We start from the raw sequence: 24,581 nt of genomic DNA, 5'->3' as shown, positions 1-24,581 counted from the left end.
TTAATTCTGGGGAACTTGTAAAGCTCATTTTCTTCCTAAGAGGTGTGAAGTCATGATAACCAAGGTTTTTGAAGACAGAAATAAAACAGTCAGCATTTCTTTTCAACTTCTCACACACACACCTCCACCCCCCCCCCCCCCAAAAAAAAAATACTGGATAACCGCTCCCTTGAAGTTCCGTACGCTAGCTAAACTCTCTTGGACAGACCGTTTAAGCGTTCAATGTCTCTTTGTAAGAAAAATACTTACTCTTGCAAAGCGGATGGCAAAAAGTTTCTTGTATTTCAAATCCATAAGTAGACTGCTCATAAATAACTGATGATAAACATTTCTAGCACCTATCAATAAAAATGAAATATTATGAACGACTACTTTGTCAAAACATCATGGAAACACTTATAAATGCGAACTCTTAGAGCATGAATGAAGTCTGCATTTCAGAGCAGAAAGCTGCTTTGATTTCTGGCAGGCGGTAATAAAAGATGAAGAAGAATACCTAAAACAAAGAGAATTCTTTAAGTAGCTTTATTTATTATGCCTGCATCAGTTAACACTCAGCTGTTGAAAACCTCCAAATACAAGGCAAGTCTGGTAAACGAGAACTCTACTCCCAGAATAAACAGAGGATTGGGACAGCCCAGAAAAAAGGAGCTGTTATGAAATGTCCTGGAAACTGCAACAAATTGTTAATTGTGAACAATGTCACCAAAATAATCAGTTTAGCTACCGAATTTAGTTTCGGCTACTGAATTTGTAGCCTGGCTACAGGTTTTCTGCATCCAGAAAATATTATCAGTGCAAATCAGAATTGACTGTTTGTAGCTTGGAAATACATGCATGTTTGCATCATTTTTTCTGTCGGTCACTTGGAAGTCAAAAGCCATTACACTATTTGCTTAATACAGAGCAACTATGGAATACAGAAAAGGTAGAAAAATGCTAAAGTAGAAATGCAAAAGTTTAAAGTTACTCCTTGTTTACATTAAAGATATTACACTAACAAAGCCTGTACTAAAAACGTAGTAGTTGTCCATAAAAGTAGTTCCTTTCAGATCACCAAATTGGCAGACAAAAGGGGGAAAAAAAAAAGTTCCGAGAGCCAGGAATACATTCACATAAAATAAAAGGGATCAGAAAAACAAAACCTAGAGGAATCATTCTTTCCATGCTACGCTCACATTCCACCCTACTTCTTCCTTCTTTTATTGCTGCTCCAAGGGGCTCCCAAGACTGACCATGAAGAGGGATTACTACTCTCAAGGATATCTGTACTTCAGAACTGAAGAACAACAAAAGATACTGGAAAAACACACACAAAAAAAATCTTCAAAATACTACATTCTCACTTCAATAAGGAAAGGTCAGTTACGTTGTATCATTCTCTGCCTTCGCCTTGTGCTTCTCTGTTGTTTTTCTTACACCTGGCTTTAAATGCCCTTTTAGGATATCAATAGAGACATAGACTCCACGATAGCACAGAAACGAATTACTTTCACTTCCTCAAAAACTACAACTTTCTGGCCCATCCCACTACATCAATGGGGCTTTAAAGATTTTAACAACTCTAAAATAACAGAACGCACATGTTCCCAGATCAGCAGGAACACCTCATGAACACAAACACATCTCTGCCCTATCCATAAGAGAGGACGAGAACAAGCACGCAAGAGAGAGCGCGAGCACGTGAGAGCAAGAGAGAGCGAGAGAGTGCGAGTGCGCGCGGGAGAAGTGCATGAACAAACCAGAGAGCACACACGCGAGAGAGAGCGTGCGCACGGGCGCGCAAGAGAGCACGTGCACGCAGGCACAAGAGAGCACGAGATGAGGCATTTTAGTAGACATGATCTAGATACCAAGATCTTGTAAAGCAAGCACTCTACTGTTCACCCAATTTTTCTTAAACTGGTACTTTCATCTGCATATCAAATTAGGCCCAATTTTCAGGCTACTTTGAAATATTGTATCTAAAAAAGCTCCAAACAGTGTCCTTATGTTTTTGTCCTCATTATATTTTGAAATGCATGGTGAAGGGACAAATTATAATAAAACAGGCAATTGCATCTGCAATTTACCACAGTAAAAGCAATCAAACATTAACAGATACAGTAAATGAAAACTACCATGCATAATATCCTTTAGTATTTCCCTGAAGTCTGAGAAAACTTACCTTTCCACAGTTTAGAATCACACAGCATCAGCTTATCCACAAGAGAAGAATTTTCACCATCTGGTCCTTCCTGTAAACCAACCTGACACAATATTCGACGAAGGCCATCTTAAAAAAAAGAAATAATGAAACAATTTTAAAGTTAATTATAACTTAAACACAAAATTAATACAATATTTTGACATACTGCAAGTTTTCATAGCACACAATATGCACATCCACGAAACTTTATTTTAGTTCACCAACCAAAAAACAATTTTTTTTTTAAATTTTTGAATCACCTCTCATAAGAACAGGAGCAGTAACATATAACAATAAACTAGCTCAGGGAGGGAAAAATCATCAAAAAGTGCATACAAGATAGAGACAGAGGACTTTCCTTATTAGATACGAGGGGAGTTTTGTTTGTTTTAAGTCAAGAGATTCCTAATCTGTAGATACCTGCTATCTGGAATTTCATGAGTACACTCAGTTTCTTACGAATAACTTCACTGTAATTGAAAGACATAGACCAAAACTGAAAATTCCTCGTGTTCAGCACTGGCTCCTTAACCCATGTTTTGGCAACCAGATAGCTGTTTTTCCAGAAAGCCTACATACTTACAAGTCCCACCAAAACTGATGAGTATTACATAGGTTCACAATACTTCTCAGATATTTCAAAGATAGCCACACTGTATGTATGGTTCATGTTAAAAAAAATGAGTCAGTTTAATGAATGAAGGGCACTACACAAAGGCTAGACAAGGCCTGTTAGCAAACATTTCAGATTTGTGAATTGTTACACAGTACACTTTGTCACGGGAAGCTATTGCAAAGAAGTCAAAGTAATCGGCAAAAATCATGCAGTATCAAGTTTGAGAAGTTTCAAAAGCTTGAAATGGGAGAGCTCTGCTGCTTGTCACACACGTGTATAAACATCTTCCACTTATGCAGAAGCAAGTATTCCTTGGTTGAACATGTTATTAATAGAAAGTTTGATGAGCATTAGGAAACCTCCTAATCCGATCATTTTACTCATAACTCCTTCCTCTATTTGCGTACAAAATCCTGAACATCGTAACAAACGACTGAACGACATAAAATACAAATGCTTTTTCATACCTCTGTTTCAAAGGAATCCATAAACCCTTTTCCTGTATCTGACTGACTAGTAAAACAAATATATTCAGCATTTAACAAGCTTTTGTTAATTGTATTTGAATTTATCAATACACTAAGCATTTTATTAGTTAGAACCACAATTTTTCCCTTTAAACCATCAATAGAAAAAGGAACTGTTGAGGATTAAAGCCTGAAAATTCAATAGTCTTTTATGGGACAAAGATAGAAAGGATATTTACCAATGAGACTCATGATTCTCTTGACTCGTACAGTTTACTTGAGTAAAGATTAGGTTCTAGTTTTCCTCTTCTACAATTCTTTTTTTTTTTTTTTTTTTTTTTTTGGCGGGGGGAACCAAAAGCCCATACAGTGCAGCTCACAGCCTGCTCAAGATGCACCAGCTTAATGACATTTCCAACCAAAACACTGACATGCTCCATTCTTATAGAAGAAGAGGTGTTCTTCCCAGGCTACTGTGCACATTTCTAACTTTTAAAAACCATAGTTCACAGTCCCAGTCTTCCAATAAGAAGGAACTTGGTACATATGATAAATGACATTATTTTCAAAGGGATACATCTTTGGGATAAGGTTTTCTGCTCTGACACTTCATTTCTAGGTTGCTGGGAGTTTTAAATCATTGCAACCACTTTTCCAACACTCCCGCTATTCAATAGTCCAAACCACAACTATATCCATCTTCTCCATTAACGTAACCAGAGGATTTCATTAGAAACAAAAATTCAAAGATTCTTGCGTTTGAGAAGCCAGCATAAAAACCTGTCTCAAACTACCTGAAGAAATAACGCTGAAGTCAACTTTATAAGTCACGAGTGTCTAATATACCAAGGCATAATCACTAGTTGGCAGCTCTTAATGATATCCAAGGCAGCAAAGGAGAAAAGCAACTATAAACAGACTGAGTTGACACTATAAATCACAGTGACAGACCCATAAAAAAAAAAGTTCAAAAGCCTAAACAGTAGAACCCATAGGGCCATCTTCTCCTCAACTACTGAAAAACACTTGATATTTTGCTGCTAGAACCACAAATATTTTATACCTTGTATTAAGCTTATGGAACAACAAAGAATCTTATGAAAAATACCGAACAACAATTTTTGCTCAAAGATAGCAAATGAAAATGTTGTTGTGCTTTCTTAAAAGTGCTGTTGGTTTACTAATATAAGAAATAATTATACACCACGCTCTTTTTTTTAAAGTTACATTTCCCCTGTTTAGAGTCCTATCAAAAGAAAAGTGTATAATTCACCACATGCGGCAATTCTTAGTTTGTACTTACTAACTGCTATTATTTTTAAAACTCTATGTATTTTTCTAAATGAAAGAAATAATAAATTTTATTATTTGCACAGTGCAGATAAGCCTACCTCTGCAACAAAGCACAACACAGACACGCTTATATTAACAATATGTCCAACCTAGCCTTGGACCTGTCAGTAACATATATTCACTAACATAAGTACACTACTTACAAGCATTAACCATTCTCTCTGCACACCACTTTGCCAACTCTACCTAAGAGGAGGAGGTGGCTGCAGCTTGGACAGTTCTGCACTGCATGGTGCAATGCTATATATTCTGTGAAATCCTACAGCAATCCTTTTGCCTTGCAGAGTTACCCTACCACGCCATTCAACAAATGGTGAACAGCTCCTTTTTCACAAAGGACCAGTATTTGCTAGCAAGAATGTCATAGTCAAGCTTGTGATAAAAATGCTGTAGTAAGGTTTTCCCTTTATTCACTGTCAAGAGTTTGACATCCATTTCACAGCATCATTTCTCCTACCTGCGTGTCTAAACAAAAGACCTGTTCACATGTGCATATCCCTCTGGCCAGGAAAATTTAGGCAGTACATTTTCCTTACCTCATCTTCCAGAAGAATGGATAACAGACTGCTTAAAAACAGCCTGGATGTTTGTTACCATTTGTTAAAAAGCTAAGAGAAACCAATTTTTTCCAGAAGCGCATTTCACAAAGTCAGACTTCAAAGTATATTGCAAGACCGCATCCCAAGGTGCACAAGGCAATTAAAGTAGTTGGGCTCATAGATCACAGACATAAACACATAAGCATAGTGCTTACCATCAAACACTATTTTTGGCCCCTCTGAATCATAAAGGAAATTGAATTTAATGAAGTGAACTCTACAGAATTTTGGAAACATCACACACGCATCAAACTATGAATTCAGTGCTTTCATTAGCACGTTCAAATCACTTTTTCGCAGTTGTAATTAGGTGCTGAAAAATCATTGACTTAAGTAGCAGGCACAAACAACATGGCACAAAACTGTGCTCAAAAAAAAATGAGAAAGACAGTACCTGGCTACAAGTCACATCAAAAGAAAAACTTACCTCAGAAACTAAATATCCTCATGTCTCTCCTTTATGCTCATATATATTAAATTAATATATAGCAACACTGGCAAATAGTTGAACAAACTGCTACCATAACTTTTTGAAAAGTTTGAAAATTAACTTATACAAATATAAACTACTTAGCTTTCAAAAATAATCTGATAAAGACCCTGTGCCTGACACCCTGGCTAGTTTTTCAACTATCAGTCCAATAAAATATATAATCTCTGAACAAATGTTGTACCTTCACAGAAGAATGTATATACAGTGTTACAGGTGACCCTGCTCCACTAATAATTCTTGGTAACATTTACAGATGCATAGTACACATTGTATCTACACTTCTGCATAGTGGCAAGAGTTTGACACACTTTCCTTTTATTTCCCCTCATGCTCCACATCTTTACAACTTTATGATTTGTAAGGACAAAGGAGGAACCAAACCAAAACTAACATGGAGCCTTTCCATAAAAATGATTCTGCACATTGATTCCTTTGAAGAAGTCCCTTTCTAAATATCAATTAACACTTCATTAGCTTTATATTTATCCAAAAGCCCTAACCTCCTTGGGTTTTTTCTGTTGTTCCACTTACACTGCAGCAAATCTGAAGCAATCACTTTCAACACCATTCTTCAACTAACTTTGAATAATTTTGTTTTATCTAAGCAGCTTACTGCATTCACTTGAAAAGGACTAAGGACTGAGAACTATCTTGTTGGCCTACAGCATTTGACAGCAATTCTCAGATAGATTCAGTTCAACATCAGCTAAACAAAAAGCAGCATCTGAGCACAGAAAGCAAGACTGGTACCACTTTCAAATGGAACTTAGAGCAGCACTCCACAACCAGAAAACAATGAAGTCTGACAAGATATGAATAGCTTAGCCTTATGCATATTACACATCTGAAATAAGTAGACCGTACTGCTTCAAGTCAGCTTGCCTCACAGTTGTTCTCTAGCTTATCTTGGAAAAGTTCAAGTTTGCCTACCTGAATACCCAATAATACTGCTAAGCCAAGTTAGGAGCTTCAGACCAAAGCTCTGGTGGGCAACAATAGATGAATGCATAACCTGAACCTTCAGTGGCTTTGTCTGACGACTGGTATTTCTCTTAAAAAGAAAAGGAAAAAGGCGTTAATGTTTATGTAAGTGAGGGCTAGCACACATTACTGTGCAGAAACACAACATTCTTGTGATTAATCTAAATAATTTATAATATTAATACGTACTCATTCTAATTACAAATATCACCACTGAGGGGAAAACAAAAACAAAAAAGTCTTAATTTTGTTTACCCTATCAATGTTTTGAAGGACATTACTAGTCAATATCAACATATTTATGCCAATCCATTTCCCACCCTCATCTTCTTATCAACGTACACACACATCTGCTGCGTCTTACTAATAAGCAGCCTCATGCACAGCCTAAGACAACTGTGCACGTTTGCTCCTCACAACATGATACACAAGTGACACAGCTGTCCACCAAGGAAAGACTGGTCATCCATAGGGTGTTTCCAAAAATAAAAAATAAACAGAGTTAAAACAAGAAAGAAAATTGAAGATGGAAGATAATTGAAATGGAAGAATTTTGTAATAGTAAATATTAAGAATACACATAATGGAACAAAAATTATTTTTAGTTTCACACTTGGATTCTATCAGTTCCTATTTCAATGCTTGTGGCTGTCATAAAATGGCAAACAATTTTATATTATAGGGAAAAAGAAACAAAATAGTTTAATTTCATTGATCTGAACTGACATGCAATTGTAGAAGCTTACATTTGAAGCTCCTGATCAAAGTCTGAGACTTCTGAATTAATGAGACATGGCAAGCTATATTTTTAAAGAGTTCATCAGGATTTCACTGGAAAAGGTTTAGAGAAGCAATGTTATAATCTGGACTCTGATTTACAATTATTATTTTTTCAGATAAATTACCAAAATATTCTTTTAACACATCCAAAAACCAGAGACCATAGATACTTCTCTATCGAAGACATGAAGAGCAATATGAAAATCTTAACATCCTTTTGAACTGCAGTTTTATACAGAAATATTCATTTTTTCTAAAAATTTCCTAAATGCTGAAGTGAGAGACATTAATTTCTAAGGATGGAGACAAATCATGCAATTTTGATTCTGATCTGTATTTGTTAACAACAATATGGCAAAGGACAATTCCATTATTACATTATCACAGAGTATTAGAAGAAGCTCTTAAGAACACATGAAGTAACAAAGAAATATTTGATTTCACACAGCCATCCTCCAAAAAAAGAAACTAGGAAAGAAAGATATCTGCATTTACGTATAAGTATTTGTAGATATGAAGATTTTATAGAAAATGATAAAATCATATCCAACTGACAAATAAACAATGAAGACTGCACAGAAAAAATTGCCTAGGAACTTTTTTTTCCTTCAGAAATTATTTTGGGGGCAAATTAGACCATAGGTGATTAAAAAAAGAAGAAAAAAAACCAGCATAGACCAGTATTTTATTAGCTATCCCATGTCTATTGTAAATATTATTAATCTCCAACATTTTTATTATTATAGTATAAAGAGTCAAGACTAATAAAATCAAAAAAACATGTTGTAAAACCTTTTCTGTTTAGATGAGACAAATAAGAAGTATTACTTACCACTATTACAGATTTTGCTTGATCGCAGTACTGAAAGTCTCCATATCGAACAGATCTACGTCCCTTTACATTTGTAAAGAAGTAATATTACCACCAGTTTCAAAACAAGCAGTTCAAATACTATGTTTTACATTGTCATAAAAGATAAGGTAAAAGTTTTAGATGCAAGCTAACCTTGTTTGTATGCCATTTTTATTTTTAGAAGTACTATATATAGCTATATACCTGGCTTTCCAAAAAGCAACTTCTATACTTTAAAAGAAAATTATGCTACATACCTATTTACTTGTTATACTAAATTTTCTATGTATAATTTTTTTAATGAGATGCAACTATCTTTAACTTTACTGAAACTAATGATCAACACATTAGTACAAATAAGTTTTTAGTATTATAAATAAGATATTTCATAGATGACAATACCTTTTTAAAAGTAGACATTAAAGCCAACTGGGCCTCTTAACTGACATAAATAAGCACATAGTTTGTTTCAAAATTGGAAGGTTTACACATTCTATGTCTTTCTATATTGTCAATACATATGCTAAAGTACAGATAGTTATTTAATTTATGCTGTACTATAGACAGAATAGCTTCCTCAAATCTCAGGTCTAGTCTGATGCCAAAACATAATTTCAGGCATTATCTTCTCATTTCTTTTCAATAAATAAATACAGTTAGAAGTAGGGGAGGGATCAACCGTAAAGAAGTACCCCCAAATCTCCAAAGTGCAACCTACTACGCAGAGCATGTGATCAAGTCAGCAGATAATCAGGGAACAGAAGGAAAACTTAAATATTTACTGATATCACAGAAACAAACTAGCAATTGTACAAAAAATGTAATGTAGTGCTAAGTAATATAAAGCATTCTTATTTCCTTTTCCACTTACTTTCTTCAAGTTTAACTGTTTTAACATTCTAAAATGATGGTCTTATTCCGTTTTGGAAAATCTCAAAAAAAATTAACCACAAGCAAACAAGACATTAAAGGACATTCAGTTTCAGAGCAGCTGCTTGCAGGCTCACACACAAAAAACAAAATGTAGTTGTGCCTTGAAAGTTGCCCAGAAGAAAAGCCGCCACCTCTTAAAAATACACACAAGCCAGAAGACAAATAGAGCTGGCAGAGTTATTTTGATATGAACATACTAATTAAAACTATATTCAGCCTGTAGTAGTTTTGCACTTAATGTTCTTTCTAGATGTTGTAAGAAATGCTTTACCTCTTCCTGCCACCGTTTAACAATTATAGGGGAAAAAAAAAACTAGATTAGAAACCACAAAACAAAAAGTTCCATGAGCACTGGAATGAAAGCAGCTGATTATGGATTTTGCCCCTCACAGTTGTCTGGTATCACTGTCTGAGAAGCTCTTCCCATGCTTGGAGCACGTACAGGGGCTCTTCCAGTGTAAACTCTTGGGCATATAGTAAGGGATGAGCTAAAGCTGCTGTCTGTCCTTGACTGAAAGAAGGAGGCAGGAGAGATACCCTCTCATCTACACTCACTGGAGTACAACTGCATTGAAACGTACACTCAATATTAACTCTGGTCTGAATGGGCCAATGAATTAAGATATTTTAGGGTGGCCTGACACACAGGGCCTAATCACATAAACCATACTCTTTGGGAAACCAGACTAAAGTAAGTGTAGTCATAAAATAAACATTAGGGTAAGTATAATTAAAAGTTCTAACAAGGAATTTACTTACATCTCTATCTACTGTTGTTGCAAAGCCAATAGCTTCTTTCTGTGTGCAGTTGACAGCTTTCTGAAGAGTATATATAACTTGTTCATAGGTATGGACTTCATCATTAAAAAGCATGCAGTAATAAGTGTCACTCTTCTCACTTCAAAGCAAGCATGGAATTTACATAATTCAAAGTAATACCAATGAAAAGATACTTCTAGTGTAACAAAGCTTCCCACCAAGCAGAGTACCCAAGTCTAGGCTGCCCTTGCTGTACTGAAACATATCTCAAGGATTTTATTTGAAAAGGACTTACCACACCCCCTAATTTCTATAGGAATATGCAGCATTTTCCTTGCAAAATTAAATCCAAAACGAGCAAATCTTATGGCAATAGTCTAATAGTTTAGTCTGAGTATTACTCTTGAACATTTGCCAATTCTGAATTGCTAGTTTCCTACTAAGGAAAACAGATTTCCTTCCAGCGTAGTTTTATTCGATGTTTCCCATAACCTCTGAGATGTTCTACTGATCTAGTATTATTTTGCTACATTTGTTTCCCCAATCCTACATAAAGGTCCCTATTAAACAACAAAAACTTGAATGTCTCAAAAAAAAAAAAACAAAAACAAAAAACAAAAACCCACCCCATGAGCCTTGAAACCACTTTTTAAATTTGAATAGATTTCAATGCAATTTTCAATGCAATCTTTTGACTCCCATTATTTATTTACATAGTATTCTTCCTCACACAACACAAAGTCACTAGCAGTACATCACAAATGCACCCATATTAACTATGCTGCGCTACAATACACTTCAATCTTCTGTTTCAGAATTTCTAATAAATGGATTACTAAAAAGTGTAAGATATTTTAACCATCATAATTTCAATAATTTTGATTGGTTGTAAGAAATTGACCCTTCACTTGTTTTAGGCTATTGCATTTTATTAACACTTCCTTTTCAATATTAAGAAAATGAGGGTATCACAGAGACGCAGTTTCACCACTACAAAGAGAAACGGGCTGTAAAAAACACAAGATATGGGAAAAACAAATACATTAAAAATGATTTTAGACTTGTCTAGAACATACTCCCAATGGTATTTTAGGAAAGACAGAAGATATGCTTAAAATAAGAATTTACACTTTCTATTGTAAATACCTACAAGTCTTTAAAAGGCAGAATACAAATGTTATACTTACATGATCTCTAGACCAGGCAATTCATTTTCTTTTTCCCATGTTAGTATATCTACTGCATATTTAAAAGTGATAGCAAAAATATTATAAGCTCTTGCTACCATATCTTCTGATAAGTGCACAAGGGGATCCTGAAAAATATATAGCAGTTGAGAAATGAAATGGCACTCAGAATGGAAATTTTGTCAAATCTACACCTCCTTTTGTCAAAGATTATATAAGCATCTTTGATGATGTCTGTCTTTAAATAATTTTATATTCGATAGGACAGGATAGGATCAACGATCATCTTATTTTCTTTTTCCAGTTCTTCAGTGACAAACATCAAGGATAGAATCTAGCATTCAATACCCAAACATTAACTTCCCTCTGATCACTCAAATTTTCAAACACCTTCACGTTTTCACTTCCATGGTTCCCACTTCCGCACACCTTCTAAGAGATTTTGCTTTCAAAACTCATTTGTATTAAAACCTGCTTTTTCCATGTCTTCAAAAACATAATTTGAAATCACTGTATCTTTTATTCCACTTACCAGTACTATTATACAGCAGAATACAAGAAAATATGCATCTATTGCCCTGTTTTATACTTCACACAAACTTAGGGGCAGGAGTTCTATCTGACCTTGTACAACACCTACCTCATTGAGATAATGATTTATGATGGAAGTCCCTGGGTGCTGTGATATATAAATCATTAAATGCAGACAGGTATTTCATAATAATCTGCCCATGCCTCAGTCTTGTTCACAGACAACTGTTCCCCTTTTGTATGGGGAGCACATGTCCCCTTACACTTATTTTGCGCCTTCCAGAATGCCCTCCGTTTGATATCTAAAGCACCCACTAAGAAAAATCATGCTTCTCTCCCTGCTGGAACATAATGGCTACTGCCATTTCTCTTTTTTTGCTTTATTTAAAATGTATTTCAGGTATGCAGAGCCATCACTAAAAATCAGCTCATTTGACCCCCCCCCCCAAAAAAAAAAAAAAAAGATTTTGAGACATAATATCTCAATTGTTATTACCTCTTCTTCTGCAGTCTCTGAAATGTTGATTTCATGCTTTTTACAGTAAGGACCTTCTTTCCAAGCTTCCGTATCACCACAGTCACAGAACCCTCCTCCACCTGATGTCGTCATCTATAGTTATTTAGAAACAAAACAGTTTATGTGAATATGCCTAAAAATGTACGTTAACCTATGAGTAGCCATAGCTAAACTATAAAAGCACAATCACAAGTTTAACACCCAATACCTTTATCCACTATCCTGTTAAAAAAAAAAAACATATGCAGTAAAACCATGTCTCTATTTCTATGACAGCTGAAGTTTTACCTACTTCAATCTGCCTAAGCAAAAAAAAAAAAAAAAAGCTTCAAATATCCCCATTCTGCCCCACCCCAAGGCTATATAGAATTAATATAATGTGCAACACTACAACACATTAGTCACACGTAACATTTACATGTAGTAACATTTTCTGAATTTATTACTTTTAGTGCTATCTTTTCTATATCAGATTCTCATATTTTAAATTAGAACAAAGACGAATCATTTCATAGAGCAGTATTGTATAGTGAGGAAAAGATGTGTTGTTTATAAGAACAGGAGTTTACAGACAAAACTTACAAATTTTTCACATTATCGGTTTTAGTAAACACAGAAAAAAGTATCTGCACACTGCAATGATATATTTACACTGTGTCAATAAAATTTGATTTTAAAGCTAAGAACACCTGAAAGCAATAAATGTACTAACATTTTATTTGAACCACAACTATTAACTGATTCATAGAAGGGTTGTTTTTTCACCTACTTTTGGCAAACAGGGACATATCATCCTACTATATCAACAAAATTAGATGAATTAGATGGGCATTTGAGAGAACATTTTCTCATACTTTTGAATATCACCTAGTCCTGTTAATTCATAAGCTTGAAAACTAAAAACCTCCAAGAAGTATGCTGATATCAGTAAATTATGGCAGGGAATTCAGAGAAGACAGATGGGGGGTTGCACTGGGTTTCTTGGGGCCTTTTTTTTTTTTTTAAATACTAATGCTTAGCGTAACTTATGCAGTGATTTGAGTTATATTAACAGCAGTGCAATAAAGTATTGTCAAAAAAACAGACTTATGGAAAGCCTGTACTGGTTATTTCTATTTATCTTCTTGACTTATAAGTACATCAAGGTCCTCTCATTTTTGTCTATACTACTGATAATCTACACTACTGTTAGCAGTACAGACTACTCAAATAAACGACATCTAAAGTTGTAGTTTACTATTTTAACTTCTCTCTCACATTTATGAAAAAAATTCCCATTACTGTACAGAAGTTAATAACAATGAAGATGTTTAAAGGAAGTTTTAAATATAAGTAGTTTCTTAAAGGTTATTCTATACCTTTTAAAAATAGTTAAATAGTTGAAATTATGTTTACATTCTTAAATTATAAACATGGAGTTTTATGTACATATAAAATTACTAATGACTACATTGTAGGTTCCAATCATATTACTAACCCTGTATCGATGCTCTTTATGAATACTTCCAAGAAAGCACTCCATGCATAACACACAAGTTGGGTCAACTGCACAGTCTCTGAAAACAGCAGGAAAAAAATATATATATTAAAACAAATAGTTTCACCTTTAATTACATATTTTACAACAGGTAATTTTCAAATATCCCCAATATGAGCTTTCTGACTAATGTACATATTATTCTGAAAGATGAAAGGGCCAGTTTCCAGGAAGAAGGGAGTCCTGAAATTAAGGAAAGAAAATTCTGTTCTCAGTACAGGGGAAGCCATAAAAAATTGCTTGGGTAACATATTGTGAGACAGGTATATAAGCAAAGAAATAGCTGAATTACAGAAAACAGTACAGACAAATTAAAAGAACTTGCTTGAGTTTATACTGTTAAGTACAGAGTACAAGCATTGCCAAATCTTAACTAATCAGAATACATATTTTCACTGAACATTGGAAAAAAGATGGCATGCAACATATTACATCAACCCTCTGCTTCTAAGTCTAGCCCTACAGGCTCTCTGAAGAGAGAACAAGATTTCCTCAACGAGAAGACCAGAAACTGTAAGAAGGTCCTGTCTACAAGCACTGCCGTACTAGATAGAAGTAGCAAAAGGGGCTGAAAGAATGAATGACAATTATGCATTACATTTAGCTGCCTCCCCAAGAAATACTGAAAAAACATGAACTTCTGTAAGACAACTGACTCTAAGGCACCTCAAGATTGAGGGAGACAGGTTTTGCTATGTAAACATAACTAGGAAGACAATGAATGTCTAACAACAATTGTTATTAAAGCAAGAATTCACATCAACAACTTATTTAATTCAAAGGAACACACCACGGAACCTAGGAAATGTTATTATTATCAAGAATGCTCCTAATTCCATTTCACCAAATAAGTCAGACCACTTAATCACTGAAAGTATATCAGGCAACTACGGTTTAATATTCCTACAGCGTCAAGTCATTTTCACGTTTTTTTTTCCTCCATATGAGCTACTGAAAGTGAGAAAATTCAAACCAAAAATATAAGAAGCTTTTGTATTTTAGAATAATTTATTTTCGTGTAACTTCGTATTTAAAAAAACAAAACAAAACACTTATTTCAGCAATATTGGGTATTAACTTTTCATAACCTTAAGACATTCAACAATGTACCTGAGAACTCAGCACCCCTTGCAGAGTAATTTCTTAAATTAGGAGGTTTACACACAAAGCAGAGACAGTTCTGTAAGTTTCACAACTGAAGGTAAAAAAAAGCCACTGCCTTTAACATATTTCATGGAATCAGAAAACAAGTATTTTGTATCCTGAAAAAGCTCAATTTAAACTCTCATTCTTACTCATTACCAGATATAAACCACAGAAAATTATTAAAACATGAGAGGAAACATTAACAGTTTTACATATATGCACAATAATTAACAGAAAGAAGTGGAGACTCCATCACGATAGCAGAAAGAGTAAAAATACTCTGCATTCATTGCTGACCCCAACTTGAGCAGGAGATTGGAAAATACGTCCTCCCAGGGATCCTTTCCAATCTCAATGAGATTATGATTATATCGCTGTATTTAAATTTCTTCCTACTGAAACACAGACCCAGAGCATGAACAGTATATTTACTCATCCTCCAAATTCTACACCAATAGACTGCATTCTTCTTTGATTTCATCATACTTGAGGATATACTTCACATATTGATCTGCTAGTCTTGAAAAAGCAAGTGTTTAAGAAGAAATTAACAAAACTCCCAGTTTCATCAGTTCAAAGAAAGAGCACTGAATACTTAACATATCGTTACTTCTAGGCTGCAATGCAGTTTGACTTGAATTTAAATCCTAGTTCCGAGGTTTGTTTTTTAGTTCTTTGGGTCCAGATAAAGAAACTGTGGAAATTCCTTTCATAGCCTCTGATAGCTTCCAGCCTTCAACGTTCACAAGAAAGGGAAGTCTGTAGCTAATGGTATCTAAACCTCTCTACTCTTCTTCACATTGTGAAGGAAGCACCTAAGAACACGTATGAAGGAAAAGAGAAGGAGCTTTCTTAGCAGTTGAAGGGATCTACGGCATGCCACCAGTTCAAGTTTATCTGCCTCAGGATGAGAGGCTTCAAAAAATTTCCAATACTACTTCTTCTAACTGACTGTTGAAATGGAAATGCAAAGAGGCAACTCGCTGAATAAGTATCTCAAGTCTGTTCTCACCCAGAGCTTCAGCCAACAAGGCCAGGTATCAAGTTTCTAGAAAAGGAGAGCACTAGAGTAAAATTCTTCTAAATGAAGGGGATGGAAATCCAGCAAAAGCACTGAAAGCAGGAAAATAAGCCCTCAAAATAAGATAGAGATCCCACCCACATCCAGGCCTCACAGCCCTCCAAAAAAGACAAAAGGAAAGACAGAAAAAGAAAACAACAAAAAATGCTGAATGTCAGAAGTAAAAATTATTATTATTGCTGGTGTTCAAGAGTCCAGGAGAGTGACAAAAAACACACAAGACAAGAAAAGTCTGTGCTAGAGAGGGCACAAACTAAATTTAACAAACTACAGAAGGTTCAGGAAAGAAAGAATAAAAGTATTACTGTATATTAGTAATATACTGGCTTAAAAATAAGATTTTTAAAATACTTGTGATTGGTTAGTAACTTACCGCACTCTTCAAACTGTATAGGCTTTTGAGTAAAATGGTATTTTTAGGGAGAATTAGAAAGAGAGAAGGGCAGGGAAGGAATAAGAAGCTGGTAAATCTCTTTTTGCATCCAGTGTATTAGTTTAACAGGTCATGGAAAGAGATCTAAAACACAGGACCAACACTAATAGCTGATATTAAACACCTGAATTTATACCCACATGCACCCGCCCACTTATTTCCGATTAACACCCTTAAATAGCATTGTCAGTTCACCCAGCTACTGTCTTCATCTTGCATTTCTTTTGTACAGAAAACACTCTACATTATACCAACTAGTATCTTCCCATTTACAAATCTGTAGTGTGTTAATTTACCCTTAATCCCACCCTTCATGGAACATTGCAAGGTTACTATAAAAATACATTTGTGCTGTTAACTTTTCTTTAGGACAGTGTATTTTCATCTGAACTTGTTCTGTGACTTCATAAAGTAGAAACGCTAAGTCTACCTGCAAGAATACGTAGGTTCTCCCACTTTAAAAACACGGCCACAGAGATGGGAAGGTTTGTTTGCTTGCTCAAGCTTTGGAAAACCAAATGCAGGATCTTCACCACAAAGATACCATTCCATTGGTCCCAGCAAAACATGTTGTGCCAGCATGTCTTCTCTTTGAGGGGCAGGGTTAGGACCCCTGCAGTAAATTTTTGGTACATAATAGGCCAGATGCTGGTATACTTCTTTCTGAAGGTCATTTGTTTGCAGCCATTTCTTTTAAATTAAAACAAAAGAACAAACAATTTATTCATTAATAAAAACAGCACCCACAATTCTACCTATCAAGAAACATTTTATATTTCTTACTTAGAATCTAAAATGACATTGCAAAACTAGAAAGCCATGCTTCGCTCTGTAAATGTTAAATCTAGAAGATTATATAAGACAGACATTAAGAAAGGAATCATCTGTTTCCCAGCTTGCACATTTTATCCTTTTGACATAAAGAAAATTCTCAGAGACACAAGATTTAAGAGACCAAATCCTTAAAAAAATTTCCTCTAGAATGCACTACCAGTAAAATGCCCCAACATTAGCAGGGACTTGTAAAGTGAGGCCAAAACTATGCTGGTTGTATTTATTTGGATTGCAGACTGATGCTGCCAGCTGGGGTCACAGAGAGGAAACGGAAGCCTGGAGTTGGCAAGGGACAGGAAAAGACAGAAGGCACCAAGAGACTGGCAAACACAACAACAGGTGACAGTCCACCGCTCCTTTAACTTCAACAAATTTATCTAAAAAAGTTAGGGGAGGTTGTTTCTCCTACCTCAAAAATAATAACTTACATTATCTGAATTACTACTTGAAGTATGATGTTAGATCTATGAATTAGTCAATTTAAATGCTGACAGCAAGTTTTTAAAAGCCAAACTAATGCATCTGCTATAAGCCACTGAGAAACTCAGAACTCTTAAGTCTTTTTCCCCTGTATATATATATGCATGTGTGCACGCGCGCACACACAGAGTAAAAAAAATAATCCTCAAAATAACATTTATTTCAGCCTTGTGGATTACAATTTTATAAAGGTCTAAATTGTAAATTAAGGCTACTAGTTTTTTTTATAATAAACATATGGGAACAAACACATATTGCAAATGTGCAGTGATTAAATCACGTTACATAAACAGCCTTAGCATGCCATTTCTAACTGTAAATATGAGAACAAGTCATCTCTGGCAAAGAATTCAAATATCAAGCTAAAAAAGTACATGAAAAGGAAGAATTAATTATACCAAAATAAATGGTTTTGGTAATCAAATGTTACAGCTTGATTTACTCTGAATGATTTATGACTTACTCTTAAGAACTTTTATTTGAGAAGATACTGCTGTGGTAAGTTCTTGAGTATACAGGCACAGAGTCAGCACAGCATTTGTACCATTTAAGTGTTTGGGGGTTTTTTTAATATACATAGCAATATTTTCATCTACTAGATTATTTTCTCAAACACAAAATTTCATACAGAAAAAGCTTATTTGTCAATATAGCTCTTAGACAGTGGAATAAAATGCTTTCCTCACTTCTCTTTCCCTAAGTTTGGCTTAAAATCACAATCAATCTACTAAATGTTTTTGAATTGATCTAGCTTTGATGGTTACAAAACTGTGATTTTTTCCATATAAACCCATGGAAAAGGCTTGCCATAAAAGACCCTGTCTAATGATCCAGCAGTTTACAGTTAATCTCACTATGCCCATCAGGATTAAGAGAATACTCCAAAAAAAAAGAAAAAATGAAAGTTTTCATTGCTAAGAATTTACATCTTTTCTCCTAGCTCATGAATCTTTTTGTCTTTCCATCATTTGTGCCAAAGATCTACTACTGCATGAGGAACTGACCTAATTGCAGTGCAACCAACTTAGTCTCTTCTATCATCTCTCTTCAGTGAGATCATTTTTAGATGATTTTCTAGAGCATGCATAAGTTACAATGCTTGCATTTTTTCTTAGCAAAATGCCTTTAATTTCAACCTTTTAAATCTGTTGTATATTAGTAATTTCTATCTAGAAAAGACATAGTGCATATTAGTTACACTACAAGCTCAGACAAATACCTAGCCAGAGAAAATTCTTGTTCCTCAGGTAAACAGCTTTCCCTTCCCAAAAATTCTGGGAGTACTTGCCTGAAAGTTAGGTGTGGCAACACTGAATGTCATCACACCTAAATCTCTTTGTAAATTGAGTTCTAAACATGTATCTGTGCATACAGTTTGGAATATTAAATCCTGGCTAAAGGTAATACCAGAAGGAAAGAAATATGGACTGCTAGGACAAGGAAACAGATGCCTGCCTTCCTGATGTCTCTTGGAGTGCAGGTAAAACTGCAATAAAAAAAAAGGAAAAGAAAAAAACCCACATATATGCTATGCTATGCGAACTTGCTAGAGGATTGATACCTGGGAGGCACTGAATCTCAGTAAAAAAAACACTCAAAATGTTGTAATTTATTCTTTGACATAGGTATTTCATATTTAGACAAGTTTTCAGTTAGTATTTGTCTATCTTCTATCCTGAATTCACATATAAGAAAAATTAATGTTCTACTCTCCCATGAGATCCTTTTAATAAAAAGGAGAACTGTATCCTTCTTCATTTCCTCCCCTTGACTTATTCTCCTGAAAGCAACTTTTGAGCCCCCCCCCCCCCAAAAAAAATCCAAAAAGCATTGTTCAAATAACATTTAGGTAAGTAAATACCTACTGGTCCATCAGAGTTTCTATTAAATCACATCTAATTAAGAGACAAAATAGCTGAAAAAAAAATGAATAACACAAAAAAAGTCATGAAACAACTCAATCTACTATTCCAGAGCAAAAAGGCATAGCTTTCATATTTATTGTTTTGGTTAGCTATATAAATTAATATCTGAAACACAGGCTTATATTCTGTTACAGAGGACAGTAATTTTTCTTTTGATTATTGTTCTTTGGAGGTTTGTAGTTAAGTTGTTGCAATATAGACTATAAATATTGCTTTGGACTGGCATTTATTTTGTTAGTGTGCTATCAGTGAAGTAATACTATTGGCAAAGCAGGGAGAAAAACAGTGCTAAAGACCAACTACGTTGTTTACTTATATGTTCAGGGAGTGCCAGCAGCATTTAACTGCTAGCACACTGTGGATCTGAAACCAACTGATCTCTGAATTGTAGCTTATGCTGGTGATTATGGGGAAAAGAACGAGGAAGAACTGACTACTGGTACATCTGAGTGTGTAGCAGCTGCTTCTTTCTCTGGGTCACAGTGTAGATAAACCTGAGGTAAAGGTGCACCAAATGGTGCACATCTAAGAATCTGCCATAGGTACAAGTTCTTCTTTAAACTTAGTCAGCTCTTTCTCATTTTTCAACCTTTACCTCAGGTTTACCTACACTGTGACCCAGAGAAAGAAGCAGCTGCTACACCCTCAGATGTACCAGTAAAAAGGTAGCTGGGGCTCAGTTTGGGCTATTTCATGAAGTGTTTGATGGAATTACCGGGTTTGCTGAACCTACACTGCTACCCACACTGAACTAAACTAGCTAGGATATAGCTAACTATGCACATTTGCCTACCTAATCATACCTTTATCTGCACTGTAGATATACCATTGTAATCTGAGGATAACCTGAATTATAACAATGTCTTTTATTTTCTTTTGGAAAAGAGACAATGTAATTCTCATTAAAATACATAAAAAAGTTCTTTAATGTCTTATCTTACAGATATGCACACAAAGCATCCCAATATGTTCAGAAATACATATATCCAGTTCCTCAAATGCACAAGTGCCTATAAGATCAGGCATCTACCTCAGAAGCAAAAATAAAATGGTTTCCAGAAAACTTTACCCTTAAGACTCCCCTTCTTTGACCTTCCTGCTATTCTCTACAAATACTGGAAAAGTCCATGTAAGAAATGAGGTGATCTCAAGTATTACCCTGATTTTGCTAGTTATTTACTCTACAAGCTCCCCATCTGAATACTCCAAAACTTAACTGGTACAAGCTTTCACCAGAACTACATCTTATATACTGGAGAAGGGGGGGGGAAGGGGGCGGGGGGGGGGAGAAATCCTGTAATAAAACCTCGATCTTGCAAAGCATATATGGGACGAGACTTCCCCCTAAACAGGCTGAGGAACAGGGAGGCTCTTGTCATTTCAAGACACGGTCGCCGCTAGCGGGATGCGAAGCGGGACAGGAGCACACAACTTCCGAGCCGCTTGGAGAAGGCCAGGAAGCAAGCGCAGGCTGAGCAGCGAGCTCCCACAAGCGAGGCCCGGGCCCCGCAGCCTGGCCTGAGCCTGGGCGATGCCCCGGAGCCGCCGGGCACTGCGGCCGCACGGGCCGCCCCGAGCGAGGCCGCGCAACAGGAAGAGCCGGCTGCGCGCGGCGCTGCCTTTCGGCTGCTGCAGCGGCGACGCGGGGGACAACAGCTCGTCAGAGGCAGAGAGCGACGCGGCTCCACGCCCGCAGCGCCCTCCGAAGCGCCCGGCCCGCCACCCCCGCGGGGAAGCCGCTTCCCCCCCACCCCCAGCACGGCCTCGCCCGGCCCCGCAGCGCCGCTCCGGCCCTCGCGGCCCCTCGCCCCCCCCCCGGCCGTTACCGCCGGCCTCGCAGCCCCCGCTCCCTCCCCGCCGCCAGGCACCGGGCGCGCTCCGGCCCCGCCCGCCCCCGCGACGGCGCCTCACCACGGCGATCTCCTCGGCGGAGCACTCCAGCAGGCTCTTGTCAATGGCCTGCACCTCCGCCTCCAAGTCCGCCGCCATCTTCTCCCCTCCCCCCTACCTCCGCCGCCGAGGAAGGGACACCCGGAACCGGGCCCGGCCGGCGGCTCTGCCAGGGGAACCCACTTCCGCCCCGCCCTCCGCCGGGCGCGTCACCGCCCGCGGCGCCGCGACTGCGCCCGGGGCACTGTGGGAGTTGTAGTCTTGCCGCGGCGCGCGCACGCCGCCTCCCCGTCTCCTAGGAGACGGCGGCCGGCAGGGGGCCGCGGCGGGGCGCCCGCCCCGCCGAGAGCATGCGCGGCCCGCGGCTCCGCGTCCACCCGCTGCTTTGCCGTCTCCCCTGTAGCTCAAATCAATGCCCTAGGGTCGTCCTCGGTCTCCCGGCTAGGCCCCGGGCCGGGCCGGAGGGGCCCCGCAGGCCCCACAGCTCAGCCGGCGGCAGCGGGTTCGGGGATCACCGCGCGACACCCGCCTGCGACACCTGGACTTCGATCCCGGTGCGCCCACATGCAAATACTGCTCGTTTTATTTGCCTTCTGGCTAAGTTTTTCAGATGCACTTTGGTCACATTGACAGTCAGTCACGAGGGTGAAAAAAACTGCTTTATTCAAGAAAAAGTAATTCTCTAATTTACACGAGCTTGGAGCTATGGCTTTAGGAGAAATTCCACAGAGTATAAAAATCGCTGAAGCTATAAATCCTGTTTTTCAGCTGCCCTCATTCCCTGACTCCCCGAGGAGCTGCACACCATCCACGCTCCAGCCCAGCTCATTCTTGCTCACGAAGGCAGAGCCCCGAATTTGCGACTCAAATAAAGTAGCCCCCGACAACAACAAACAACCCCCAGTAATTCTGTTTTATTTGGGTTAATGAAGGCGTTCTGCGTCTGACAAGGTCTTTCTAAAGACCTCTTGTACTACTGCTGTACCCACAGGCGCATCTGCAGGCAGCCGCTGCTGGCAAAGCCGGCCGCCACAGGCAGCTCGGCCCACGCCGAGCACCAGCAGCCCCTGGCTTAACGTCACCCCTCGACGGGCTTGCCACAACCTTCTGTGTAGCCCTAACCGTCACATGGGAGCTGTTATTTCCATCTAGCGCCGTCTGTGAGCCTACACAGAGACAGGGACCCAGTCAGCTAGAAATTATACCAGCAGATAATACCAGCAAAGTCTCTGCTCCAGACAGCTCACGCTGACACATTTAGACAATGCACAAGATGCCAATAAACAGACAGGGGAGTGGGAAGACAAACTGAACTATAATCGCCTGAAGTATTAGTCAGAGGTGGTCACAAATGTTACCATTGCCAGATGATAGTAATTTACAGCAAACGTATGCATTAAAAGTGGGTTCTAAATAGCAGTTTATATATGTTAACAATTTTCAAAAGCTTCTCATAGTGTTTGTGCATCATTGTTTTTTTCTCTTTTTGCCTCATTTTTTTCTTCTCTTCATTCTCCTCTCAACTAATAATTTAAATATTGAGCTACCCAGGATATAGGCATTATCTTATTTTTGTCTAAACAGTAACAAATACATTTATGGCCATATACAAATAAAAAAAAGAAATTGGGCAGCATGCCATTGGCTGGCTACCCTTGAACAGATTTAACGATACTTGCATCAGGGGGCAGCAGTGCATGCTTGCATATCAGTCATACTATATAAGCACTTGTTTCTGAAACCTCAAGGATTTATCATTGCATTTACTTACACACTTCAATTTGTTTGTGAATTCTGGTTAATTTTTGAGATGAAAGGAACATACACCTCTGGAGAGACTGTTTGCAAGAACTGAAAAATATGTTTTCAGCAAGAGCTATAAGAGAATCATAAAAGTATGGCCTTTAGAATATTGATTTCACCTCTTAATGTTCTAACCATAATCTTAATTTCCTTTTGTCAGATTGTTTCCTTACTCTATAAAGAGTACACCTTTTTACTCCATTTATTTTTATATTGTTTGCCACTTTTTGCATAATCATTCTTAGAACACAGAAAATAATTATGTATTCCTCAGAAGATCAGTAAAACCTTCACTGCTTCTTATTCATGTGCTGTTGATGCATAAGGAATACAGAAGATGACACTTTCCTGGAAGAAGGTAGAGGGTGAAAGAAAGCCATATAATTTAATGGTCTCTCCTGGGCTGCATGTAGAAAATGTCAGAAAAGCCCAGTGGTTCAGAAATGTGAAAGGCATCTTATTTTACCTAGAAAGGAGGGTGACCCAAAAATAAATTAAACTTGAAAAGCCATTATTTCAACCTAACAACTTCCTGGGTATAATTTTTTATAACTTCGGATAGAATTTTTCATAACTTTTAGTCTGTACCAGTAACTTTATAATGCTTAGATTTTATTCATATTCAGGAACAATAATTAAGGTTGAGGAGCCATACTGCCTTTATCTTCTGCCAAAAAGCCTAACTCTTCCCAGGTCTATTATCAGATAGAAACTGAAGAAAATAAATCCATAGAATTTAATGTTAACAGGGTTATTATTAAATCTTCATAGCATTACCCTGCTCTCTGTGATATATTTCTGGGTTTCATCTTGCTCTCAACGCACAAGATAGTCCACAGAATGCTACAGAATCTGGACTTGAAAGATGCAGATATCTGCTATATGTCTTTGATCTTCTCATGGGCCTGTGTAAGCAGCAGCTCTGACATTAAAAAAAAATAAATGGCACTATGATAAGGGGGGTCAGTTAAGTTAGTTATGTTCCAGTGTTTTTAATAAAAGCTGCGTTCATTAAAAACAATGTAAATATACATAATTTATTATATCATAATGATTTATTATATAATATTAATTATGACAGTAGAGACTGGTAGTCCCTATCTAAAAACTGTTTTAGAAGCTACTAATGAAATAGGATCTTCCACACTAAAAGGCTGCCTCTGCACTTTAGTGTAACAGAAGTCACCAGCAGCAG

At 37.2% G+C, this 24,581-nt stretch overlaps 1 protein-coding gene across 2 annotated transcripts in view; it reads right to left on the bottom strand.

Moving 5' to 3' along the window:
* UBR2 (ubiquitin protein ligase E3 component n-recognin 2) overlaps positions 1-21,741 on the bottom strand; it is a 58,560-nt gene extending 36,819 nt beyond the window's left edge. For both annotated transcript variants that reach the window (XM_067293124.1, XM_067293123.1), the window contains exons 1-10: positions 21,605-21,741; positions 16,885-17,144; positions 13,735-13,813; positions 12,237-12,350; positions 11,210-11,337; positions 10,023-10,161; positions 8,310-8,372; positions 6,647-6,767; positions 2,168-2,275; positions 250-338 (exon numbers count right to left, since the gene is read on the bottom strand). In XM_067293124.1, coding sequence (XP_067149225.1) covers positions 250-338; positions 2,168-2,275; positions 6,647-6,767; positions 8,310-8,372; positions 10,023-10,161; positions 11,210-11,337; positions 12,237-12,350; positions 13,735-13,813; positions 16,885-17,144; positions 21,605-21,682 — 1,179 coding nt within the window. In that variant the 5' untranslated portion in view covers positions 21,683-21,741. The remainder of the gene's footprint in view (positions 1-249; positions 339-2,167; positions 2,276-6,646; positions 6,768-8,309; positions 8,373-10,022; positions 10,162-11,209; positions 11,338-12,236; positions 12,351-13,734; positions 13,814-16,884; positions 17,145-21,604) is intronic.
* Positions 21,742-24,581: the final 2,840 nt, after the last annotated feature.

The sequence above is a fragment of the Apteryx mantelli genome, chromosome 3, assembly GCF_036417845.1.
Source record: "Apteryx mantelli isolate bAptMan1 chromosome 3, bAptMan1.hap1, whole genome shotgun sequence".
NCBI classification, from domain to species: Eukaryota; Metazoa; Chordata; class Aves; order Apterygiformes; family Apterygidae; genus Apteryx; species Apteryx mantelli.
This window is presented reverse-complemented; position numbering and strand designations above follow the sequence as displayed.